This window comes from Perissodus microlepis, chromosome 7 (genome assembly GCF_051167445.1).
Source record: "Perissodus microlepis isolate ML-2025 ecotype Zambia chromosome 7, ASM5116744v1, whole genome shotgun sequence".
NCBI classification, from domain to species: domain Eukaryota; kingdom Metazoa; phylum Chordata; class Actinopteri; order Cichliformes; family Cichlidae; genus Perissodus; species Perissodus microlepis.
Genome location: NC_140467.1, coordinates 7,964,211 through 7,992,094, shown reverse-complemented (window position 1 = coordinate 7,992,094; position 27,884 = coordinate 7,964,211). Strand labels below are relative to the sequence as shown.

At 39.7% G+C, this 27,884-nt stretch overlaps 1 protein-coding gene and 1 long non-coding RNA gene across 2 annotated transcripts; both read right to left on the bottom strand.

The window, feature by feature from the left end:
- Window positions 1-128: 128 nt before the first annotated feature.
- On the bottom strand, window positions 129-4,279 carry LOC146382470 (uncharacterized). The gene is made up of 2 exons (XR_014800647.1): window positions 3,623-4,279; window positions 129-738 (listed from the first exon to the last, which is right to left on the bottom strand). It is a non-coding gene; the product is annotated as an uncharacterized LOC146382470 (long non-coding RNA).
- Window positions 4,280-13,414: 9,135 nt separating this feature from the next.
- Window positions 13,415-22,833, bottom strand: LOC146382469 (ubiquitin-conjugating enzyme E2 H-like). The gene is made up of 7 exons (XM_084933117.1): window positions 22,510-22,833; window positions 18,772-18,848; window positions 18,600-18,674; window positions 18,449-18,488; window positions 18,216-18,268; window positions 16,234-16,362; window positions 13,415-16,002 (listed from the first exon to the last, which is right to left on the bottom strand). Exons 1-7 carry the CDS (start codon window positions 22,560-22,562, stop codon window positions 15,878-15,880), a joined length of 552 nt encoding a protein of 183 aa, XP_084789243.1. The 5' UTR covers window positions 22,563-22,833; the 3' UTR covers window positions 13,415-15,877.
- Between the last annotated feature and the right edge of the window lie 5,051 nt (window positions 22,834-27,884).

The window sequence follows — 27,884 nt, the reverse complement described above, 5'->3', positions numbered from 1 at the left end:
CGTAACAATAAAATTAACCCGAAAACAAGTTTTGCTTCCAAATCCCAGGTTTTCTTTGACTTCCTCAAGCATTTTTTGGTCGTTTGTATTGTGAGATAATCTCAAATGAATCAACACTTACCATCCTGTTGAGATTAAAATACTTTTATTGTAACAGAGGAGCTGCACAGTGATGTACAACAGAAAGAAGCAGTTGAGACAACAGCTATTAAACTGCCATTAGCGCGTGTGATTAATGAGGAGATCCTTCCATAACTTCCACACCCAATCTAATCTAATGATACCACTCATTCTGTAGTATTACCAGACTCTCGAAATCAGAGGGGGGTTAGTATGTGTGTGAAAGAGGGGTGTGTGTCCTAGGGCAGAGCTGCTGATAATCCATTGGTTGGTGATGCATCTGCAGAAGACAGATGGTCAGTGCAGCCTATGCTGTTGGATGTGGTAAGCTCAGTTTGTAAGCAGTTTTAGCAACCAGGAAGTTGTGTATCAGGATTTCATTCCTCTGTGTGTGTGTGTGTGTGTGTGTGTGTGTGTGTGTGTGTGTGTGTGTATCATTGTCTCCTCCCACTAAGGGATTCTCCCTAAAGAGCTTTGATGCCTTCCCTGCATCACTGCACGGTCTAATCACTCGTACCAGCTGTCAGCGTGTCGGCCTCCCTCTTTCCTCTCTCTTCTGGCACCACTTAACCTCAGGTCCTCTGCAGTCGGCCATAATGGACTCTCACGGCATTCGGACTGAAACATGATGAACATACATCAGCCGCTCATTGCTCCGACGGTGCTGCACAGATGAAGCCCTGCCAGCTATATGTTTTGTCCTTTTATGAATGCGCTGTACTTCAGTGTAACCTTAAGCTACTTTATGGACGTGTTAAATTAAGAACACAGATTTTTCACTTTTCTCCACATCATTCTTAAACCATGTGTGCTTCCTGGTTTTGACTTCATTTTTATTCAAATTCAGGTGTTTAGCTAAATCATTTTTGTACATCTGCATACTTACGTTATAGAAACACTGAAATCTACATAATACGTTTAATGATGGAAACATTTAAAGACAAATTTCATTTCGTAACAGATTTTAGATACATTTTATTGGAATTTTCCAAGCTGTAAAACACCTGTTTTATGTTTTGCACATTTATTTAACTGTTTAAACATACATAAAGGTTTGATTATTACTTGAAAGTCTCCCAAAAAATCATAATTTCAGAAATATAAACTCTTTATTTTAACATGTAGAGGTCTCAAAAAGTGTACATATCAAACGTCACTATCACTATGTGCACTGTATGTTAAACTGCATCACCTTTTGTCTCTTTAACTTCCCGAAAGTAGAACTGAGGATTTTACTGCAAGCCCTCAAAGATAGTTACAACCCTGTGGATGTAACAAATGCATCTAACCTCAGTTTAACATCATTTTGCACCGCTTCACTTCAGTTCTTTCCTGACTGAGAAAGATCAGGTTGCACCATCAGCACAGCTTCTGTATCTGCTGCTGCTGTTAGTAGATTTGCAGCTACAGCTATTTACAGCTGCTCCTTTCAGACAAACGAGCACTACTGATTTCTTAATCAGGGCAAATTATAGTCAGTTCAAAGCTTAATGGTCTGCACATGGATTATTGTGTCATGGCCTGATAATCAAAGTGTCCTTTGGTTCGTACTTTGAGTGTTTAAGATTACAGTAGAGTTAGATATTGTGATCGACAAACCGCGTTCAAGAAAACTCTGAGAGGCATCGCAGCTCCAGGAGGTTTAGAGACAGACTGGGTGGACTTCAGAAGTGTTTGTCCTTGTGTCTTGTTCCTTCCAAATATTGGAAATTTTCTCCATCCTTGCAGATTTCTAAAGTGTTCTGAGACTGCAAGAACGCTCAGGGGGGGATCATCAGTTTTAACCCCATGCTGCTCCGCCTGCAGTCACTCATACAAGCGACACCTGAACCTGCTGACCTTTTTTGACACCAGGATTTTAAAAAAAAAAAAGGTTATGGCCCTTTTCCAAGCACCTTGTCCTGCAGTGAGTCCCCTTGTGGAGGGTGAATGGGCAAAAGCTCTCAGTCAGTTGTTGGCAAGTCTAGAACCACCGGATCCTTCCAACTCACCAGAGTGAGTTCTACCATTGCCAAACACTGTGGGAGAGTGCACCGGTAACCACCACCAGATCTGTTACATGGAGCAGCATCTCAGAGATAAAGCCTCCATGGCAACCAGCGACATCTGAGATAGACGACCCAATCGATGAGATCCACAGTTCAACCTCCCCATCCCTCCCTCTCCTCTCTCTGTGGTTCTCACTGTTGCACAAAGATAGTACACAGGAGGCATTAGAAAAAAGTTTGGATTCCTTTAATCTGAAAAGCTGCACGTCTGTCTCATCCTATATTGGCACCACACATGATTGCTCAAAAGAGGAGAAACAAAGCAAAAATGTGCTAGTGCCAAAATGGGCAAAGAAGACTTGGCGTGAGGTCGAGAGTAGATCCATCAATCACAAACTTCAGAATCAGAATGAGGACACCAACGTAGGCTGTGTGGTTCTGTCTCTACTCTGTTTATGGCCCTATGGTAATTCACTGATAGTGTGCTGTGACAGTGAATTCTACCAGTGCCATACACAGAACAGGAGGAGAAGGAAGTGAAGTCTGACTATTCTGCAATAGAGCAACAGCACAAGTGTGAATCCTGACTGGACCTCCGTGTCTTTTCTGCGAAGCTACCACTAACCTTTTGAAGTTTTGTGTTTTGGTGCCAGTGGTTTTGCAGTCACATGCAGAGTCTGTATCAGAATCAGTAGTGTCCTTCCCTCATCTCTGTTTTGTTTATAGCTCACAGGATAGTGAGTAAATCCAGCTATGCCATCTGCTGCTGGGCTACTGGATTGGACTGTTTATCCCAGTTCACCCACTGTCTTTGAGCTCTAAATGTTAGCACTGGGTAGCTGAAGGGGGGGGGGGGGGGGTTGGCACTGCATTTATGGCCTCCATGAGAGCCTTCCTGAACACGGTCTGAAGGTCTGCTGCTCGAATTGATTCTGGCTGTAGGGAATGATGTGCTAAGTGATTTTTGAGATGCTTTCAATGGGTCCCAAAGCAGGGCTCATATTCCCGTTTCCGGGAGAGATCGATACTGTAAAAAGCTTGAGTGAGAGAGAGACAGAGAGACAGAGAGAGACAGAGAGAGACAGAGAGAGACAGAGAGAGACAGAGAGACAGAGAGAGACAGAGAGAGACAGAGAGACAGAGAGAGAGAGAGATCAAAACATCCTAAGTTACTCTCTTTAGCTGGTTGTTTTTAGTTTGTATCTCACAACTGAACAATAATAATTATTAGGTCACACATTTCCAAAAGACCTGATTTTCTATAAATGGAATAAAATGCATTCATGTTTTTATAATCAGACCATAGTGAAAGCTAAGTCCACTGAGCCTTGTGTTATAACTGTGTCTTTATGCAAAATTCTCACATCTTTACATCATGAAATTTGCAGTAATCTAAAGGGAAAAATCATTAAGTTGTCATTTTCAACTTGACTACAGACCATAGTTCCCCGTTTTGTTTTGTTTTTAAATTTCACTCTGCCTATTAAAGTCCTGCGCCGGACATTGCTCCTTACCTTGATCATGTAGTATCCTTATAGCGCTCAAAACCCCATCAGTTAGAAAAACTGAAGAAGCTTCTTCGCTGAACCCACCCTTCAAACAATCCAGGAGTAAAATATTTTCAAAATATTTCTAAACTGCAATGAAGGTGACAAAATTTCCCGACTGGGCAGCATGTGATGGACCTTTTTTTTGTACTTCTTCAGCCTTCAGAGTCCAAACAGAATCAGATTATTCTCCTGGGCTCCACGTCTCCCTCCCTCGCGGATACTTGCTGGTTTGGGGCAGCAGAGGATTTTCTAGTGGACAGGTAATTAGTTGGTAAGCATCTTAACTCAGTAGCAGTATAGTAATCCATTATGCCCTCCTCCCTTTCCTTCTGCCGCCTTCACACGCAGGTCTACGGAAAATTTCCCCTGCGCCCTTTACGCACTGGACGCGCACTGCAGTGGGAATGATGAGGTCAAGCAGGACTAGTAATCCAACACTGCCCATATTTACTTTAACAAAATATGTGTTGTGGTTAAAAAACAAACCACAAAGGAACAAAAGCTTCGTTGTGTAATTAATATATAAAGCAGACAAGAAAAACGAGTATTTTTTGGCTCTTATTTACCTTCTAGTGTCCGATAAAACTCCAACCGTCGTAATATCTGCAATCAGACCTACCAGCATCCAGCGGGTGTGGCTCACCGCCGCAGCCAGGCCTCAAGTTCCGCGCTCTCATCCCTGCGCAGGTCCGAAAGTGTCTCCTAACCTAGGCCTCCCCTACTCCTTGTTTTATACCAGCACGCAGATGTCCCTCCAGAGCTCATTTACCTGCTGTCGCTGATTATTAGACAGATTGCAAGTGGAAAAAGTGTCATCATCCTTTCAGTTGACGCGCGTCCACTGGAGTGGGATAAGACAGGTTTGGGTTACGGCTCTGTCAAAGTTGAGGCTGAAATCCACCCGTGCGCCCTTTGTCCTCTCCATACATTATGAAGGATGCCCAGCCGGTCAGCAGCATCTCCTCCTTCTCCTTCTCCCCCTGCTGCTCAGATTACCCTGAACTAACTAACCTAACTTTACTACTTTACTGTTATAATTACCTGCTCCCCCCCCCCCTCCCCCCCTTTTAGCAACATTTGCAAACCGGGATTACGAACTGAAGGATCAGTTTAGTCAAATTTGCGAAATCCATCCCCCAGAATCGAGGACCAGAATTGAATAGTTCATCAAACTATTCATTTTTGTTTATTGTTGGTTTGTTTATTTGTTTGTGTAACACATTTCAATAGAAAATAAATTCATAACAAAATAACCTGCGTAATACTGCGTGTGGTAAAGCGCCCTAACTAAACCGATGTAGGAACTGGAAACCAGAATAAGCTCAGAAGCGAGCTACTTGTCCGAACACCGATGAATATTTCATAGGATCCTTATACGTTCGGCCTTAGTCTTCAGAGCATCTCCTCAACACACACACGGACCATCTTCGGGTATTTGTTTTCGTCTTTAATTTGAAAATCTTAAAATGGTCGGATTAAAAAGAAAACCTCCAAGTTTGTAGTTTTTCAGGCTCAACGTGTATATATGATGAGGTATTTTAGCCGAATTCCCGGGGTAATGGTTAAGATCAAAACTGTTTATCTGCCAAAAACAACAACAACAACAACAACAAACAAACACTTTCTCAAGCTTCACCTTATACAAGCAGTAGACACAGGAGTTAATAACTCCCTGAACCTGAAGCATCGAAAAGGAAATCAGCCATCAATGACATAAAACAGAAATAAAATATAAAAACGGAAAATATATTTATATATATACATGCAGAGGTATTTTAATAGCTTTCGTCATACTTACTCGTTTAAAGAATAAACCTCCAAAGTTACGATAAAAAGAATAAAAAAGAATTCTTTTTGTGCTGTTTGTGAAGACACGTCAACGTTTACTGCCATCCAGTGGACACAGGAGGGACACAAGCTATAATGGTTATTCTGTGTGAGACGTTTCCTCCAAAATAAGACCATTTTTACTAAACCTCAAGACTTTACAGAACATCAAGAATTAAATTTTATATAATAGGGATAACACAGGAGTGACACAGTGCATATTGGGTCAGCTCATGTTTCTAATAACAGCACAGGTGTGAATGATCACCTCTCTTTTAGAAAACAGTGTCAATCCCAGGATTGGAATAAACTGGAATAAACTTCTGACGCTGAGCTTCATTCATGACAGCCAGCATTTTCAGTATTTTGATGAGTTTGCTGATGCAACTCCATCATCTCCTCCCTGCTTCACTGCAGAGGCTGTACGGAATTTCTCTCTTGCGGATTTTCACTGATAATCCTTGTGCCAAGTCTGAAATACTCACCTGTTATTCCAAGCCAGACTGTGGTTCTTTTTATCAACACCTAGTGATTATTTTTTACAACTGAACTTCACTGTAAAACAGATAACTTCATATTCAAAATCTTTTAGAGATGGATATAACTACCAAAAATGGCACATGCACTCTAACTTTTACTCTTTTTTTGATGAAGTCCCTTCGCAATTGAAAAATGAAGATGAGGAAAATATAACTGTTTTAGCTGGTGAGTCAACAGGACAGTGCTAACAGGGATGCAGGGTTGTAATTACAGATAGCACTTTTCAGCCCAGATCCTATAGGTCACCAACAGGTGGAGTGCGGTCCGGATTAGGACACAGATCTACAACTACATTTTCGAAGGACAGTTTCTATTTTACTCTGCGCAACTTTTCTCGTACTTATGGTAGGGCTATTATCCGTGCAACCTTTTTCTTTGTCTTTATAAAGAAATTAATACGATATTAACAGGTAACTCGGCTAACTAATATAATAATCGGCTAACTAACTAATAATAACTTTCATATCGTCTGTGTTCTTAAATGTCTTTTAAGTTCACAGGCTGTTATAATTTGGTGGACGTTCATTTCAGCAACATATCTAATAACTGACTGGGTCCTAAAATATCTTTCTTGGTAGGACTGCTATTCTTGTTGTCCCCTTTTTCACCCTTATCTAATCACTTCTGTTATTTACTGCCTCTACCAGAGTGCATTGAGGAGTAAGACTATGTGGTATCAGTCAAACCAAATCTGCCTATTATTCTACCATTGTCTGTTCAAGTGAGAACTCCACCAAGACCCTATTCTCATTATTCAACTCCTTTAACAGGCCACCTGATTCTCTGCCCGCTCATCTCTATTCATCTAACTTCTGCGATGCTCTAATGCTATTCTTCACTGAAAAAATTCATAAAATACACTTAGACTTGGACCCTAATGCTCAATGTAGCTCCTCTGTCTTAACTCCACCCCCTTCTCACTTCCTCTCTGTTTTTCAACTTCCGTCTTTAACTGATATTGCTGATCTCATCCACAAATCAAAGCCTTCTACCTGCCAGCTTGATCCTATCCCCACTGTCCTTGTCAAAGCCTGTTTACCCCCTCTCCTTCCCCTCATATCTGCTATTATTCACTCTTCACTCACCACTGGAACTGTTCCTGCTTCCTTCAAAGTTGCCGCTATTACCCCAATCCTGAAAAAAACAGGTCTAGATCCCAACAACTTTAATAATTTCCGTCCTATCTCCAATCTACCATTCCTCTCAAAAATTCTTGAAAAAATAGTTGCTTCACAAGTCCATCTACACCTAACTGATAATAACCTTTACGAACAGTTCCAGTCTGGCTTCCGTCCTCTGCATAGCACCGAAACTGCTCTTATAAAAATAACAAACGACCTTCTTATGGCAGCTGATTCTGGTCTCCTCTCCATCCTTATTCTCCTTGATCTGAGTGCAGCATTTGACACCATCTCTCATCCCATTCTTCTTAGCAGATTAGCTTCTATTGGTCTCTCTCATACTCCATTAGCCTGGTTTAAATCATACCTGTCTGACCGCACTCAGTTCATTCAATTAAAATCCTTCACTTCTCAGCCTTCTCCTCTATCTACTGGGGTGCCCCAGGGATCTGTCCTCGGGCCCCTTCTTTTCATCATTTACCTTCTTCCACTCGGACATATTTTTCGTAAATATAATATTCAGTTCCACTGCTATGCCGATGACACCCAGCTTTACCTCTCTACCAAACCCGATTCTACTCTTCCTCCACCCTCCCTTACCCTCTGCTTAGCTGAACTCAATTCCTGGTTCTCCTCCAACTTTCTTAAACTCAACAGCAATAAATCAGAACTTCTCCTGGTCGGCACTAAACGATTGCTATCCAGAATTAACAATTTCTCTCTCACCATCAATAATTCGCTGGTCCCTATCTCTCCCTCTGTGAAAAACTTGGGTGTCATTCTTGATAGCACATTATCCTTTAATTCACATATCAATAATGTCACACGTGCAGCATATTTCCAACTCCGTAATATCAGTCGCCTCCGCCCTTTCCTCACTCCTCATGCCACTGCCATTCTCGTCCATAATCTTGTTATCTCTCGAATTGACTACTGTAACTCACTATTATTTGGCCTTACACAAAAATCTATTAACAAGCTCCAACGTGTCCAGAACTCTGCTGCCCGTATTATTACTAGGACTTCCTCTACCCACCACATCTCCCCAATCCTGAAGCAGCTTCACTGGCTCCCGGTTAAATTTCGCATCCATTTTAAAATAATCCTCTATACATTTAAGGCTATTCATTCTCTCTCTCCACCATACCTCTCCGATTTAGTACAGATGAACTTCCCATCCCGGTGCCTCAGATCTTCATCTTCTCTTTCTCTCTCTGTTCCTTCCGCTCGTCTGATTACAATGGGGGGCAGGGCTTTTAGTTGCTCTGCCCCTCGACTTTGGAATTCCTTACCCCCTGACCTCAGAAATATTAGTTCATTCCCTCTTTTTAAGTCCACCCTCAAAACTCATCTGTTTAAATTGCTTATGTTTAAACCTCTGTATGCTCTTAACTTTTATCTGCTATTCTTATTATTGTGTATATTTCCAGTTCTGTGTTTTTATCTGTTGTACAGTGTCCTTGGGTGCTTTGAAAGGCGCTATTTTTAAATAAAATGTATTATTATTATTATTATTATTATTAAGACTATGTGGTCTACAGATCAGCATTCAATTACTTTTTATGAGATAAACTGTGTGGTCTGCCACTAACCAGCTCCTGTTACCCACTCATTTCCCTCGTGTCTGGCTCTCCTATGTTTCAGAAATAATGTGGAAAAGTTTCAATAAATATTTTCCTTCATTTTCGCCCAAATAATTGATGCATGTTCTCCATTTGGGTTATGTTGGTGTAACTTGTGAGCATTTTAATAGTCACGGTTGGGCGTTTTTCTTCAAAGCTGCAATAATCAGGTAATATGCGTACGTGTTATTTAGGCCAGGTTTTACAATGGGATCCTCTGGGAAAGAAATCCTCCAGTTTGGATTTCTTGCTATAATAAAACTTGGGAATTATATCTCTGCCTGAAATAGTTGATGAATAACAGCTCCACTTTAACTTATTTTTTTAACTCTTGTGGTCAGTATAAACAAATTCTTTCATAATATAAGACCTGTAGCAATAAAGCATTAGTATCAGGCAATGACTTTTGGCATGGTAACTGCATCAGCCCCAGTGTGTGTTTCTCTGATTTGTTGTGTTATTTGGCTTACTGCATCCCCTGTGCTGTAACAAAAATAACATTGTTTGTGTGGGTCAGAAAACTATGTCCACACACACCTGTATGGTGTAATAATACATAATTATAGCTGATATATTTTCCTTCTGGTTTTATAGTTTATGTTGGAAAACTTGGTGTTGTGGGGGATTTTTTTCCAATGGAGTGAAATGCTAAGTTCGTTTTGTTTTGTTTTTTTGTTGTATTTTTCATATTGGTGGAAACAACACAGATTATATTGTAATTAAATTTAACAAATGATGTAAAGATTATCTCATCAAACTACTTCTTAAGAGGTAATATATTGATGATCACAAGCAGGTGATATAAATTAAATATTCAATTATGCCACCAACAAATTGTTCATTTAGAAAAGCAACAGAGCAGACTGTTTATGACATAGTGGTTGTAATAGCATCCATAACTAAATATTTTTCATTAATTTATCTTCACATGCCTAGATGATCACATCTCTTTTGTTTTTTGAATGAGGTGTTAAGTCGTTGAACATTACATTAACAGTCACAGACATTAGGGAGGAAACTGTCCACTGCCCTGCATTTACACAGACTCTGAGCAGTGTTTCAGATCTAAAAAAGCTCTGCAGATCAATTTGGGGGATCAAGGGGTCACAGAAGGAGTAGGTAACGGACTTGCTGGCTTTAAACTAAAATGCTTGTTGTGTAATTTTAATGAGACAGTTGCCTTAGCTCTGAGGTGTCCAACTCCAGGCCTCAAGGGCCAGTGTGCTGCAGGTTTCAGATATCACCCACGACACTATAACTTTGCTGCATTTTAGAGAGTGGATGTCTAGGATCAGAACAGAAAAGGTTGTCCTATTTCAGAGACAAATTTGGTGTTGTAGACCCAGTTGAATATATTTAGAACTGTTTATGTCCCAGTTCTAAAAATTCTGCAAGGATTGTTAAATAAGGATGACGTTATTGACAAGAGGCAATAACAGAAGATTGTAAACCCACTTCTGGGAGACCTACAACTGGGAACCAGTGTTATGGTTACAGTGTTGTATGCGTTATCTGATCATTTAGGACCACATTCCTTTGTCGGTTTTCAGGAGTCATTTAATGTTGATAAATTTTGTTGGATCTGGTTGTCCCCTGCAAAGTGGGTCATTTTCACTGAGAACCAAAGAGTCGTATAATGTCAGTGTTTCAAAGCTCAGACAAAATGTGAAAATGCAAAGTGCTGACGGGGTGAAAAATAAATGTGTCTTCAGCAGGTTGTCTTACTTTCATTGTATAAGGTACTTTTGACATGATGTTTTAGAAAGTATTGTACCTTTGGAGCTCTGATTGTGTTTGAAAAATGTTTTTAGAAAGAAATACTTTACATTTACATACTTTACTTAATAAAACGCTTCCCCTCTAAATTTTCTGACAGAACTAACTGTCCACGGAAAATTTCAATTTCAAATACTTGTATGTGAAACTGTTGGGGGCATTTGGCATGAAAATTGGGCTCTTAAACTTCACATCATTGTCCTGGAACACTACCCAATTTTGATCCACTGCTTTGGCCCACTTATTGACTTTTGGTCAGTACGTTCCAAAGCTGAAACTAGCTATTTATGTTAGTCAGCCTTTTACAGCTGAGGGGTAATAAAAAATAAAATAATGTCAAGAGACATTTTAAATCAACCAGAATAATTTGAATTAACATGCAAGAAAGATTTGTTAAAGGTTTACACTTTAATGTCAGATGAAACCCCAGACTTTTTTCCCTGTAGGCTCACCTAAAGATGCAACCATTTAAGCACAAGGATGGTAAGTGCTAAAGGCTTAGTTTTTCTGTCCTCAAAATCTTCTACAGCCCACAGACAATGAAGACATATTGAATCAAGGGGATGGAATTTGGCACTGTGATGGTAAAAGAAGAAGGCATCATTGATGTGTTGGTTGTCTCGAGGATGCAGTAATCCTGTCTGATCTGAATGATGTCCCGTGTGCCGTTGCCATGCTGATGGATCTTATTTTTGCCCTCAACATAGACTATCCAAAGGAGCTTAGGTACATATTTGAAGTCATTCAGAAGATTCTTATCAACACTGATTGTTGTAATTCTTAAATTCCAATTTTACTGTTTGCCTTTCCACAGCAAATGCCTTTACGTATTTGTTCGTGGTATAAGAAACGTACTTCTGTGAAAAACAGTATAATGGTGGACTCTGCAAGTGGTCATCTCATGCAAGTTCATAGGGTTTTGTTTGCATATGAGCACACTGAAAGCTATGCTTCAGAAGCATGCAAGCACTCATTTTCAAAGCAATTGGTTCTCTGGAATTTATTGAGGTTGTAAATGAAGTCACATACCAGAGTTTGAGGTGTTTTATGGTTTATATTCACACACTGATCTGCAGTACAGTGTTTATGCTGTGAACTTTAATGCAGCAGTTTTTTAGCTCATGCCATGGTGAAGGTTCTGTTGTCCAGCTGTCCACAGTTCACAAGAATCGTTATTCCTCCCGGAGTATTGGTCAGAATTTAATTAAACATGCACAAAGCCATTACCTAATGAGTAAATAAATGGATGGATTGTGAACCCAAAAAGGAACATTAATGAATTTTCTGATATCTGTTTCTCACATGAGTAAGATGGAGCAATAAATGAAATAATTGTTGTGTCCTTGTAACAAACTTGATGCGTGAAATAATGAGATAAACTTGAATCTGTTTTATTTATTCATTTTTTATAATGTATGAATAACTAAAAATCAATTTAAACACAAATTTAAATGTAAGATTTGCGGTAAACCTAACAGGTTTGCTGAAGTTGATGTTGAAGGCTTAAAGATCTTAAGTTCATACACAAAAAAAAAAATCTTGGTCCAGTAACCTTTATAGATCAAATAAAACTGATTTACAAGTTCACACTAGACGTTTGGGTAATTAACAGACCTTAATTAACTAAACTAAGTTAAGAGTTTAATCAACAGATTGTTCTAATTAACCTGAAACTGATTCTCAAAGTTAAAAACTGTAAAAGCATTTGAATTAACTAATAAATCTAAGTTAAATAAACTGAGATAAGCGTAAGTGTAAGAGTTATTTTACAGTGTGGAAAGGAGCCGCCAAGAAAAACCATGTCAGGTGACTCCTTCATGAAGCTCATCACATGAGTTCCAAGAGTGTGTAAAGCCATATTCAAAGCAAAGGCTGGTTATTTGGAAGAATCTAAAATATAAAACAGGTTTTGAGTTATTTAACACTTTTGTTTACTACATTATCCCATGTGTGTTCATTCATAGTTTTGATGCCTTTGGTGAGAATCTACAATGTAAATAGTCATGAAAATAAAGAAAAAACATTAAATGAGAAGGTGTGTCCAAACATTTGACTGGTAGTGTAAGCACCAGTCCAGTTACTAGTTTCACTTTAATATAGTCAAAAAACACAGATTTATTTATTTATTTTTTAACTCAGAGATGCTGCAGTAAAATACTTTTTCCTAAACTTTAAGTGTTTGCCAAGTTGGATCATTTCAAAAAAAAATTGTGCCACAGGAACAAACACACAAATTCTGGCATTGTTTCCAATTTTGAAACACTGTTTCATTGTTGACTTGATCTTCTCTGTTCCTTTAACAGTCTGGATGAAGTCTCAGCAAGTTTTTCCACACACAGCGGTCACAACTGTACTCTCATTTGTTGCACTGAGTTTCATAGTTTGAGGCTCATGTTTTGTTTGTATTTGAATGCTCATAAAAGAAAACGTTTATCAACACAGAAATATTGAACTTTATGAGGTTAAGATGACATAACACACTCACTTTACTTCCATGATCGCTCCCCAAATGCTCAAGAAATCAAAATAGAACTACCGTCTCCAAAGGTTGATTCTGTTCATCTGGACGCAGCGTTTTCAGTGGGAGAAACGTTTCGTCATTCATGCAAGTGACTTCTTCAGTCTCAGCTGACTGCAGGTTTCCCCAATCTTATAAACCGCACATTTGCATAATGACTGAAACCAGCCCACTGAAGGAACAATGGGCTGGGAGCTCACCTGCAGTCAGCTGAGACTGAAGAAGTCACTTGGATGAATGACGAAACGTTTCTCCCCCTGAAAACGCTACATGCATCAAGACGTTAAAACTACCATCCACAGAAGCATTTTTAAAAAAAAATGTTTGTTTTTTTAAATAAATCACACTAAACAATAATTTTTTTGTTTATTTCTTTCTTCAAGTTACAAGGGAAGCACATATATTCATTTTTTGCCTTTTAAAATTTTGGGATATCTTGAACTGTATCATGGAAACAGGGCGTAGGAAACTAAAAAAAATTGTATTTTAAAAACAAACAAAAAAACAAAAAACAAAAAATAAAAATACACATTCAAACAAATTTAGGCATCAAATATATGCGTTCCAGTAAAATACATAACACAACAAGGAATCCAGAGGCTGACAAACAACAAGTGGTTTGTTTTCTGTTGCAAATGAAAACCAACTGTGACATCATGTCATCTTAAGACCAACACCCTCATATATTTGGTTATCGAGCCTAATTAGAGCAATTCTCACCTTTCTTTTTAAATCACCATATCAAGAAGAAGTCTGACATGCAGTTTTTACCACCTTAATTAAGGTATCAACCTCTTGCAAGACACCACGAAAGAGAAACGGATCTTTTTTCTTTCTTTCTTTTTGTTTTTTAAATTCATTGAATTTTTGATTCAAAAAAGAGAAATGGCCCCTTTTGATGGTGATATGACTCTAATTATGTTTTCTTTCACAGGGAAAAAACAAAACAGCAAACTGATCTGTAATGCAATGAGCACAGGTTGCAAACAAGTGTCAGACTTCAGATCAGGGTGCCATCACAGCTCTGGTAACACCTCCGCCACACGAATGCTAGCAGGCACATAAAGCTTTTCATAAAGCAGGAAAAACACTGAAAGTGTCCTCTCAAGAAGAAGAAGAAGATTCTGAAAAGTGTTGTGTCCAAATTGAAGTTTAAACTAATCTGAGATTCACCACTTGAGAGTTTGACCATTTGAGGAACTTTTATCTACTCAGCTTCACTCTTTATCCATAACCCAGTTTAAGCTGGGGGGGGGGGGGGGCATGACACTACAGCCTGTAAGATTCATTAGATTTTGGTCCCACCATTTTTCGGAAAAAACAGGCCACCAAGAGCATGAAAAAGTAAATTGGAAACAGAGCGCTTCTGTCTGGCAGCAGAAATTGCTTTTGATTGAGATGTTTATGTAAGAAGAAAAAAAAAAGGGGGGGGGGGGTGCAGAGGAGCAGGGCTGCAACACACCTCTAAAGACGTGTAATTCTCCCTTAAAGACGTGTAATTCTCCCTTAAAGACGTGTAATTCTCCCTTAAAGACGTGTAATTCTCCCTGTCTTCATCAGGACAAGAAGTCTTTTTAAACTAGTGTGTAAGTATTAAACCATACATTATGATAGGATTCACCAACCGCGAAAAACTAACTATCCCTACGCAAGTCAAACACCTATTATAGTTCAACACAAGCAATAGGCAAAGTTAAGAAGTCCGACGATTCACCGAGAAAACCCGGATAACGCGTGACTCACAGAGGCGTCCCCTTCGTGTCTATAGCGATACAGCTCCACAAAGCCCTACACAAACTTTAACTGTGTCATGCCACAATATACAAAGATACTCAGAGAATGACAAACGCTTTCCTAAAACGGAGAGGAAGAGGAGGAGGAAGAGGAGAAGGAGATGGGTGCTGAACAAAAGAGGTGTCGGGATTATTGAACCTCCTCTTCTGGTTTCTGCTGAGCATTGGAGGGGGAGCCGGGGCGCCAAAACAACACAGATTATCAATGGATTACATTCATGCATGCACACACACGCACACACACATCTAGACACACGCACATGCTGTGGTGTTTTGATGTGCCGCTTGCTTGTTAAGTGTGTGACGTGCCTGCAGGTTGCACAGAGGGCACGGGTCTGTACACATGACCGCACGCTTGTGGCCTTCTGCTCCTTCAAAGTGATGCTTTTAATGGCAACTCCTCATCGTGGCAGTGTCAAAAAGATGAAGATGGGGCACAGGTAACTTAGGGGAAAAAAAGGAAAAAAAAACAAACAAACAAACAAAAAAAAAAAAAAACAGGATTCCTCTCTCCTTAGAAGCAGAGACTGCTCTGAATCATGGATGTCCTCCTGGCAGTCTTCTGTCGGCGAGGAAAAAATGCGTCATGAAAAGAAAAAAAAAAAAAACTTGAGCGTTTTAGAACGAAAGGTGGCGAGGTGAGGCCTGTGGTACACAGTCTAGTTTTGTGCTGATGGCTCTCCTCCTCTGCCGGCCTCACAGCTCAGTTTCGGCGGTCAGAGCAATGTATAAACGTCGGCTCGAGCCACAAAAGATCAACCCGGTCTAAACTGGGGCTTGGGACGAAGGAGGAGGAGAAGAAGAAGAGGAGGAAGATGAAGGAGGAAGGAAGGGCAGGTGGCAATGACTTCCTAAGTAAGAGTGAATATTCTGCAATATCATACTGCAAATCCTCGTGTAGCGATAAAAATCCTTGTGTTGCTGTAAAAAAATTGTCTTGTTTAAATATGAATATAGTACTGAGTTTCTGCTCTTTTTAGGAAATGACAGTCTGCTGTGAGGTGAAGGCAGCTCCACCTTCACTACAACTCCATATCCTGAGCCTCGTCCTCCGAAAAGTCTGACATGGAGCTCTCAGAAGATGAGTCGCCTCCTCCTTCCTCCTGCTCCTTTAGCGCCTCCTCCGTGGCGTACTTCTGGATGTACTCTGAAAGAGACGCACAAGTCGAGCAGACTTGATGATGACAAACGTGGCACAAACCCATTCCGTGCACATTTTCAGGCTAAGCATTGATAAAAATATGATTTTAAATACAAAATTTTGGAAAATCTGGTGCAGGTTGACGTACAAATCTGACATTTTGGGTATAAAATTCGTAGTTTGATGTTACAGCGCTGTATGAACATTTGTGTTTTCAATCATGTGTGCGCAAACTACCTTTGATTTTGTGTTTATAATCCTCTGGCCGGTGCAGGTACATGGCGGCTGCATCCCCATTCAGAGGATCGATGGGGTTGGGGTAGGCGAGCAGCTGAGGGAGGAACGACTCAAAGATGTTGGTGAGGTCTGGTGGATGTGAGGTGAAAAATTACAGTCAGTCCAGAAAACAACAAAGCTGCAGAGAAACACCAACAACATGCACGAGCACTCCTCACTAGCGCTCGTCTATGCTTCTGTGTTTAACCTCCCTGGAAATGCAACTACACGTCACATCAGTGCAGCACAACTATTCTGATTGGCCTGTTCAAGACCACTGACTCCCAGGAGCAAAAAATAACAAATAAAAAATGCTTTGGACCAAGTATAAAACAAGAGGAAATTACTACAAGGTAATTAGCACATGTAGAGTCTTAAATGCTGATAATTACATCAGCTACTTACATAGGTTAGGCTGTACTTGCTTCAAAGAATCACAGAAGAAATCTAAATCAGACTTTATTTGAAGTAGTCCGTCCATTATGTGTGCACCTATAAAAACGCCCACTAGGGGTCTCCCTTGCAAAGAAAAGTTCACTTCACAGAGCTGTTTTGTTTCCTCTGTGGTTATAAGCAACCTCCACTTCAAAGTGTGAGTGGATGATGACGAAGGAACTGCTCAGCCTTTAATGACCTTTATAGCAGCATTCAGCTCACTGTACACACAGCACTGCACAGGGTGAGGCGTTTTCCACATTTACTAATCTACTAAACCAACCACATATAAGTTATATGGATATTAAATTACAGTGTTTCCTACAAAAAAGTCTTTACCTAGAATATTTTGCAATTTATTTTTTCATTTGTCCAAAGTGGCCACTACTGGACAATACACTGGCTCTTATTTTGAAAGTTCAGTTGCTGTTAACCAGGTAGTTCTGGAGCTTCCCGTGTAACGTTTTCCTGCAGGCAGACTGGTCAGGTTGTTGTTACAGCACTGAATGCAAACCAGCTCTTTCTCTGTTTCCACTTGATCGGACAAACTCCAACTGCAGGCAGTGACGAAAGCCTCTGTTCTGCTCTGTAGAAGTGCTGTGAGTTCTCCAACCAGAACCTGCCACAGGTGGAGAACTTCAGGCTTTTTACTCCAAGGCTTCAGAGCAGAACAGGAGCTACTGTCACCAGCTTGTGCAATTTAAAGAAAAAAGGTCAAAAGGTCACATCACAGCACCCTATATTACAACTCTATCATCATCAGGAAGTATTTTTAGAGCAGCCAAGGAAACTTTAGGACAGACTGAAGATGTAACACCAGTTATTGGCTAATTTAATATCTTATTATGTCATCGTGATAGCCTCTTTCACTCCGTCAGGCTAAAACTACAGTCAGATACATAATTAAGCAAGCACTGTTCTCAGTGAGAACATCCATTAAATATAGATGCTGAAAGCCAGTATAATCAGTATTAAGGAGGCACAAAGACGTCACTGTAATGCTACAATGATAATGCTTCAACTGGGGGCTACTGACTGTAACCTTCCATTTGTGTAGATGTTGAGTCAGTTACAGCTTAAGATTATTATCTATGTGGAGTTGTCGTCACACCGGTGTTACAGCACCCACGCAAAACACTCAAACGCATATAGAGGTGTTTTCACACATCTTTGTGAAAACAAACACAGCTGTGGATCACAAGCAGACTGAAAAACAGAAATGTACCTTGTGTCCATGAATGAAACAGTTGACCTAAACTTTGAGTTTATTTACACTCTCACATAAAAGACAACTCCACTCCAGCCGAGTGTGTGTAAAGACCTCTTAGTCTCGAGACCTGACCCATCTATCGGTGCTCAATGCATGACCTCAATACCAGCAGCAGTTATCACTGAAGTGTAAGCCGATTAAACCGAGACGCTCTGCCTGAAACCGCGCTGCAGAGGTGCAGCACAGGCCGCTCGGTCATTGTTTTTATTGGCACCAGTCAGAGTATGCGTGTACCTACCATAGAGAGCTGTCCACGTCTGGTTAATGACATCTAAACATACAGTTCCTGACCTAAAAAAGACAAAACAGTGAATAAACTACACACAAATCGTTAGACAGAACCAATGATTTTCTGTAGGAGTGTTTGTGTGCTGAAACAATTTCCTATCACATAACCGTCAGGCTGTGCATTTAATCTTCCCCATATTCACCGGATAAATGATCATTGATGTTTGAATCTGTCCTACTTACGCTTCATCGATGTTGGGATGAAAGATTTTGTTCATGAATCCTGAAAGAAAAAAAATGCAGATTTTTTTCCCACGTTTTTAAGTTGTCTACTGTTTTTTTTGTTTGTTTGTTTGTTTTTTTACAGTGTAAGGTGAGTTCAAATGTTTTATACCTATTGAAGGTGATTTGAAGGGGTATTTATCAGGCAGGTCCACCCGGACCTTCCACACGCCTCCTTCATACGGCGCTAAAACAAAAACATTAATTATCCACATGTCACATGAAGCTTTTAATATGTTTAATATAAGTGAAATGACAAAAAGCTGGTTAACACTGGGTCTTACTTCCAGGTGGTCCGTGAAACTTGACCACAAACTCATTGAGTCCACTAAGGATGGTGACCTCGTGCTTGCTCTCGATGCTGACGCTGGGTTAAGGAAAATGCTACAAACAAAAACAAACAAACAAAAAACAATAGCGAACAAGCTGGAAAAGTCACACATGATCACATATGGTTGTTTTCTGTTTATTTTTCCAGCTGGGCTGCTGTGTCTGCCTCTTTCCCTGTGGATTTGTCTGGGCAGAGGTCACGCGTGGGTTCAATAACATTAGCCGTAATAATGAGATCAATAATGCCTCTGTCAGACAAACAGCCTGCTTCTAAAGTGAAAACAGGCTCACGGTGAGACAGGATGGAAAGATACTAGCAGGGGCAGAAAGTTTTCTACTGCACACATCCTTTCAGCGCAGAGAAAGGCACAAACATGAGCCTGTGACGCGTTCTGCTTAGTTAATAATCACAGCATGTGGTGACAGCGAGAGACTGAGTCAGCTGTCTTGACAGCGGTGCAGAAAGGTGGAGTGCGTTTAATCTCAGCGACTGCGTGAATGTGACACAACGATGGAAAAACAGAAAGGAAGAAACCACAAAAGTAACAGTTGCGCCCTGTTTCATCACCTCATCGTAAATCCTCCTGTCCTCGCCATTCCAACAATCTGAACAAGGCGACGTTCACATGCTAATTTAGTTAAATTTCTCAAGCACAAATAGAGCTACACGGCCTGAATGCATAATAGCCACGAGGCAAAGAGACTGTAAACATCCAGCAGAGCAGACGGTGGTTTAGAAAAAAAAGGAAAAAACCACTGACCAAGACAGGGAAGCTCTAAATGTGATCCGAGGGAACAGCTCCTATAAATAAAACCTGTTGTAGATGTACGCTTGTGCAGCAAAGCAGAGCAACTCTCTTGTGCTTTTTTAGCCCCTACATGGTTATCCATAGAAACCTCACCAAGATTTATTACACAAAGCAATTCCTATATTTGGACAGAAGCTTGCAGAGCACCTTATCAGCTCCTTTTGACACAAAGATATGAAGGATTTATTTATTATTTTAATTGTTTTCTTCATCACACCAAGCACATCTTTCCCATCTTCACTGGCACAATTAAGCCTGACACCAGCCATACAGAATCGCCTCACCTACAGCACATGTGGAAGTATATTTCGAGTGATATAATCTGTCACAGTGATTCAGTCTTACATATTCGATTTAAAGACACAGCGTGAAACTATGAAAGGCATCTACTGTTACACGCTGCTGCTGCAGCGCTCTGTTTGGGAACCGGTGAAACGAGATCCACAGCAGCAACACCTGATGGGTCCCAACATGTTTTTCCTCAGTGACTCCTATTATCCAATACTGAATTTCTCATCTCACTCAGCTAATAAAACACAGGAATCTTATTTTGTAACAACCCCCCCTCCCCGCGCCTCTTTTTAAAGATGTGACTCTTTGGCACAATTCAGTGTCTGTGGTTAAAATTTACCAGGCTGCAATCCACATACAAAATACCTCATTCTTACTTCCTAATACCAGGTTACATTGGTGTTATGAAACATTAAACCCACTGTACACCTTATATGTGGCTCCTGCTAAGTTAAAAAACTTCACTGTTATCAGGAAAATATTAAAATAACGATAGTATGAATGTGGCAAAGCTTCAAGGAACGAAAGGAAGTGCTGACTTAATTAAAATTAATCAAGACATTGACATTAATAAGAACTTATTAGATCTTCTAAAATATGTACGTTGAAAACTTTTTGGACCACAAGGAAAAAATGAAGCATATAAAATGGTTTTGTTTATCCATTAGACAAAAACCACATGTAATACACACTTCTGCTAAATAAAGTAACAAAGACTTATTGCCTTAACTATCTGTGGATCAGTTGAGCTTACATGCACAGGTCATCCCTCAAAAGGCATTGTTGACCCATAAAAATAAAAAAAAAACCTTGTTAAATTTCAACTTTATGGCGACCTCATAATTCCTATACTCATAATGGCCTTATTGTTATTTACTTAGATAGATACAAAACATTTTTTAAAGCATAATCTTTTTAAACTGTGTCCCGCAGGCCAGCAAGGAATGATTATTTACATTCTCGCTAACTAATTTGACTGTTATTTCTATTATACGATTAGGATCTAAAAATATAATGAGGTCATAATGAAGTTATGGTTGCCTATGGTGATTTTTCATTTTTAAGTAAAACATAATCACTTATTTTACAAAACAAAAAAAATTAAGTAAACAGGAACTCTTCTCATTTCTTTAAATGGAAAAGTAGATGTTTTCGGTTTGTTTGGTTTTTTTAATGAACGCTGTTCAATACTGAGTCATGTGCTTCCCGAGGTGTGTGTCTGTGGAGGTGATAGATGAGTGTGAGTGAGTGCAGCCCTGTCCCTGCTCCCAGCCCCCACCCCCTTTGCCCCCCCCCCAACACACACAGAGCATGCTTGTTGTTCCTCGATCAGCTGTGTGAAAGAAGCCCCGCCCTCTACCATGTTCCGGATGGTAACAAGGTGGCCAATGAGAGCGCAGCATGTAGCTGCAGGACAAAAACAAAACAATTGAGCCTCACGCTGTCAGAAAAAGCTTTCAAGCAGAAACTTCAGCAGGTCACTGCAAACAATTACTAAAACACACAAGCATTTATACGAATATAAGAAACGCAGGTATAAGTCGATAAATGAAAACTGCGGAGGGGGGAGAGGGGGAGTAATTATGTAAAAATAAAGATCACGATCACTTTGGTTTGTATTCCTTTTTTTTTCCATTCAGACTGAAATTAAACTAGTTTTGCTTCACATCCTGCTGGAGAATCTGTGCCAAATACGCCATCCGTGACTACTGTGTGTACCATTTGTGATTTGTTTGTCTTCAATTAGAAGGATTGTTTTCATTTGGACAACAAATTAAAAAAAATAAATAAGCAAAAATGATTAAGTCTTGTTTTATGCTCTCTGATATTAAGGAGCGAAAGGTCGTTAGCTGTCGGCTCTGCATTTTTCAAAGATCGTCTCCACATCGACCTTAATTGTTCTTTCTTTGGTGATAGCATGCTACACAGCTAGCTTCCTCGGCGTCAACGCTACCAAATCACAAATAAAGGAACGTGTCCTTCCACATATTTGTTTCCAAAACGTACAAAACCCTTCGTCAGGACTTCCCAGTGTGCTGTCAGTCCTGTGGGAATCACATTTTAGAAGCCAGTGGGCTAACTATAGACGCTATCAGGCTAACGCTAACAGTGTCCAAAGCTAACACAAGAGTGAGCAGCCAGCGTTGTATTGCGACAGTTTCCGCTGCTAATTCTCTATCGATACAAACAGGACGATAATGCTAACGTAGCAGCGAGCTAACGCTTCACAACAGGCGGTGGAGTTCACTCAAAAAACGTTAAATAAGCGTCCTGTTCGCCATTCTGCTAACCGAGCTAACGTCCAGACTCGGTGGAGACACAGAGCTGTCTGTTAACGTTAAAGTCTTCATACTTTTTTTTCCAGAATCTCTCAATCTCACACAGCTGCCAGCCACTTCACACACACATTATATATATATATATATATATATATATATATATATACACATACATACACATACACACACACACTTAAAGAGCACCCATCGAGAGCAAATTGTGTAATTAAGCACTACCACAAAGCTAACAGCTGATCATTAAGATAAAAGAAAAAAAAACCACCAGCTTGTGTTTATATACTGTAAAGGATACAGTTTCACCACGTCGGTATCCATTCGCCTCTTTCCCGGACTTGGAGACGACATTTTTGTATTCCTTTCAGAAGTGAGCTAAAAATACTGCGGCTACTCAGCTACCTCAACCTCTCAGCTTGAAAATACCAAGAGAAGCTCCCCGGTCTCTATCAGCAGCCTTTCCACAATGTCCATACACGATATCCCAGCTGCAACATCGCCCACTTTTTTCCTCTCCCTCTATCAGCGGCTCCTTGCCTGACCAGCTTGTGTCCTGTCCTGAAGACTCTCTGCCAGTGACATCAACCTCCAGCGACTAGAGCGAGCAGAGGAGGGGCTGAGCTATAGAAATACAGCCGAAGGACAGGGCCATACTGTCAGCACACCGCCTCTCAACCACTTTAACTTACTGCGGTGTAGCATTTCTGCAAAGACAGGAGATCAGGAGGAGATAAGGTTTAAGGAGAGACATTAACTTCTGGGTCATTTTAACGAGTCTGCTCGCATAAAACTCAAAAAGAAAGTGGGTGCTGTTCTATCGTGTGTAGATCTATGTTAAAAATCTCATTATTGAGGGGCTGCAATAGGTACATTAGGCCGAAGTTGTTTGGTTTCTTTAAGTGCTGAATGAATCATTTAAAGGAGTAGATATAGGTTAATTCAAGGTGCTTATTGCACACACATTGCTATGACATCCAGCAGGTTTTAAACAGTTAGTAAGAAGTCAGCTAATGACTGACGCAATCCAACACAGCCGTCCTGTAATGCAACCTTGGTGTTTAATGGATTTTCTATTTGTTTTATTCCTTTATTGATATGTACAGTTAAATGGATTGCAGACTTCTAACAAGAAGGCAAATACACAAACTACAAAAGAGGCTTAAGAACACGAAACACTAATGATTTATTAATAATGAAAAAGACTTACAATATAACAGGTAAAGAAGCCAAATCCGATTTGTAATGCAGTCTTCCTCAGAGCCGTGCTTGTGTTAGTATTGTTCTTCCTTTCCTCAGGTTTTTCCCCTTTTCCAGCATTCACTTCACTAAATTCCATCCAGGGTTTCCAGGGAAGTGAAGTAGGGCAAGAGGTAGACTTGTTGTAGGCTTGACGGTTGTCCTAAAAGCTATGAAAAAGTATTTTATCCATTCTAGATTTCTTAGTTTTTTTGCACATTTGTTGTTGTATTGTTGTATTGTATTGTTTGTTATATTTCATCAAACAAAATCTAACATCAGACACAGATAACTCCCATAAATACAAAATTTTGTTTTTTAAATGATGATTTTATTTATTAAGGGGGGGAAAGTGATCAAACCTACCTGGCTTCTGAAAAAAAAATTGCTCACCCTCTGTTCAATCATGGTTTAACTGTGATTAAAACTTTTATTCAGAAAAGCTGATTTTACTTTCTGACTTCACATGATCTAAAGAAAAAGTTGAAAAACAAATTGACATCTATGAGTTTGGAAACACATTTCAAACACATTTCTAAGGCTTTGGGACTCCAGTGAACCACAGAAAGAGTCATTATCCACGTATGGAGTGACTGGCTTACCAAAATTACTCCAGGAGCCATCGACGACTCATCCAACAGATCAAAAAAATAACCCAGAACAACATCTAAGGTTGGTTAAGATAAATGTTCATGATTCAACAATAAGAAAGAGACTGGGCATGCATGGGAGAGCACAGAGGCAAAAACCACTGCTGACCAAAAAAAGAACACAAAGGCTCATCACACATCCTGAAAATATCCCCAAGACTTTTGGGAAAATAATCTGCAGACTGTGACAAAAGTTGAACTTTTTGGAAGGTTTAAGTCCCGTTATATTTGGTGTAAAACTAACACAGCATTTCATAAAAAGGTCATCACATCATTAGTCAAAAATGTTGGTGGTAATGTGATGTTCTGGGGCTGCTTTGCTGCTTTGGGATGACTAGCTGTTGGAACCATGATTTCTGCTCTCCACCAGAAAAGTTTATGCCCTGAAGGTCAAGGACATTTGGGTTATGTAGCAGGACAACCACCAGAAACACACCACCAACTGCACCTCTGAATGGCTACAAAAACACAAAAACAAACAAACAAACAAAAAAGTTTTGGAGTAGTTTCAGCAAAGTCTGGTTTTAAGTCTGATTGAGATGCCTTAGCATGACCTTAAACAGGATGTTTATGCTGAAAAACCTAATGTACCCGGATTAAAACAATTAGGCAAAGAAGATTGGGACAAAATCCCTCCACGATCATGTGAAAGACCCATTGGCAGTTATCACAAAAACTCCTCTCTGCCAAGGATGGTACAAACAGTTATTAGGTTTAGGTGGCGATTACTTTTTCTTGCATTAAACTGTCTGCTCTTGGACTAAACTTGCACAGTTGACTGTCTGCAAATTCAGCCCATCTTTAGATTTATTCAGTCTCTTACTAGACTCATAAGCACCCACAACTACTTTTGCCATATTTCACCTCACAAAATATGGCAGCACCATTTGTTTTTGTTTCAGAATCTGACTTTATTGTGTTGCACTCTCACGAACGTTCATTGCACATGAAACCTTTCAAGCAGTGCTAAACAAAGATCAGCTTGTCCATAATTTCTTGTTTTAAAGATTGGCATGTACGACATTTTGTGTGAAGGCCAGCACACTCGCTGTAAACACAGATGGTCAAAGGTGAGGTTTAAAAAGGTGCAGACATCTAGCGCAGACATAAAAGAGATAAAAATGTGTCTTTATGCACCAGCGAGACGTATTTGCACGGCAACATCTGCACTCAGAAATCTATCCATAGATGCCTTTGAATATCAAGTTGATCACTGATTCATACTGGTTTTGTATTAACTCATTGTTTCCATTATTGGTAACACCTCACCACAAATGTGTTGTGCCAGCTGTGCTTTAATATAGTGATGTGAGAAAGGTTGCTAAGGTTTAATATATTTTTTAAAAAGTAATCTCCTCCATACCAGGTTCTAAGGTTATTTAAATGCAACCTCAACAGAACAACAGCACATCCTCCTAAAATCTATTCATTTATTTCCTCTGTAGTGGACTTTTGGTTTTGGTTTATATGTTTTGACTTATTTCAGCTACCCTACCAAAGGTTAAACTGAAAGATAATTTTATCCCTCTCTAGGATCTCCAGGATATGACACATTATTTGTTTAACAAAACTTTATTTAGGCTTGTTTTCCAGCAAGAAAACCGGAGCTTGCTGTCATTGAGCTGACCACGAACTCCTCTGGATACCACAAATCTGCAACAGAATGACTGAAAAAGAAAAGGCAGGCTTTGGCAGGAGCTTCAGGGAGCTGTGCACGAATGAAAGAAGCTGTAAAGAAGAGTGGGCGAAAATTCTTCCACAACGATGCAAGGGTCTGATAAAGACATGCAGATGTCATGTTTTCTGATGTGCTGATAAATCTTTCATCTAACTAAGTTAGACTATACTTTCATTGTTACTATATTTTTATATTTCTTAGCATCTGCATACAGAACTACAGATCATTGAAGTCTGTTGTATATCATGTGAAACAGAGAAATAAGCCATTGAAATCATGCTCTGATAGAAGCTTATTAAACTTCATCTATGATTGATACATATGACATATTCATGTGTAACACAATAAAGCAGCACTTTGTCTAGCCTGACTTATTCAGAAGACTAGCAGACACTCTGACAACATCATCCAGTTGGATAGTTCAGTTATCTTTAATCTTTACATGGAGGAACATAGAAATGTCATCAATGTGGTGCATCTTCCAGTAAGTCTAATCAGTTTTCAAGCTGGTTGATCTCACGTCCTGACCTCTGTAAGTCAATAAGTAGATCACAGCAAGCAACAAAAAGCTGCCGACTCATCTCCTGTTTGATCTCATTAACACAGCAGTGGCTCATTGTTCAGGAATTTCTTACTGTCTGTGACATTTCACAGACTCCCTTCATTGTCTACCTGCTGCCAGTCTGTTCAAGGGTTATTTGGACAGTCTGTGTTACATTATGAGACCAACAGTGGCTGAGAATCTTTCTGCCTCTAGGTGAGCTCTGAATGTACTCTTTGGGATAATATTTTAGCTTCAGATGAGACAAAATGTATCTGTAAACAAGTGAACATTGTAAAACACCAGCAGAAGGATTGTTTGATTAATTGTTGCATTGGGAGTAGCTGTTCCATAAAAAGAGATCAGGTGTAAAAACCTTTGTCTCAAAAGGTTCTTGCATTTTAACAGGGTTTGGGCACGCCTGCTGTTTTTGCGCTTGTACCTTAAACAAAAGAGGGTGTTGATCTTTTCCAGATCGTTACTCACTGTGAGAATTAGCAATTATTACAATTCTAAGTCTATGTTTATTTACACATGGTCCATGTAAACAAGCTACTGTGGCTAGTTGTACATTTGTTTTGCTCCTTCTGCAACTCCCAGTGAGCTTCAAATCCAGATTATAACATGTCTGCATTGCAGCTCCCAAAGATGTGGGCGAAAGGTTGACTCATGGTACAGCTGATCAAAAGGAGCTACTCCAACCACGTGTTTGGCTCAAATATCCCTTATTTAAGTTGTGTGTTAATTATCCTTTGTAGCTTGGAAGACATAAACAAGGTTTGTCACTTTTTAATTTCTTAATACACTTAGATCCATGTGTTTACAAACAAATAATGTAATCAATATATGATTGACATGCAGAATTTCAGCTTTTATTCAAGGCCTTTAACAAAAGCATTGAAGTAACTGTTTAGGTGTTGCATCTGTTTTAGCTCCTTATATTGATAAATTATTTTTTAAATGCATGAATAGAAACACAGTGGGTTTACAGCAAAGTGGAAACTGATTCAAATCATTGGACTGATAAAACTAAAATTGACTTGTATCACACTGATGGGAAGAGAAAAGTATGGAGAAGGAGGGAAATAGCTCATGATCTGAAGCAACCGCAGAATCTGTTAGTGGTGGAGACAGTAAGACAGTGTTTATTGATGACATGACTGCTGATAAATGTAGCAGGATTAATTGTGAAGTGTACAGGGCTACGCTTTCTGCTCAGATTCAGCCAAATGCTGCAAAACCGATCAGACCAAGCTTCACAGTGCAAATGGATAATGACCTAGAGTATGCTGCAAAAGCAAAGCAAGAGTTTCTTCGAGATATAAACATTCTTCAATCTCAAAGTCAGTCACATGATCTCAACTCAATGGAGCATGCTTTTCAGTTACTGAAAGACCCACATACAACAGCATTTGAAGGTGGCTGCTGTAAAGGCCTATCAGAGCATCCCAAAGGACGACTTTTTGCAATGTCCAAAAATGATTTCCGACACAGGAGTTTCATCTAACTAAAAACTGTATTTCTAAAATCCAAAATATGTTAGTTTCTCCAATGACGTATGAACCTCT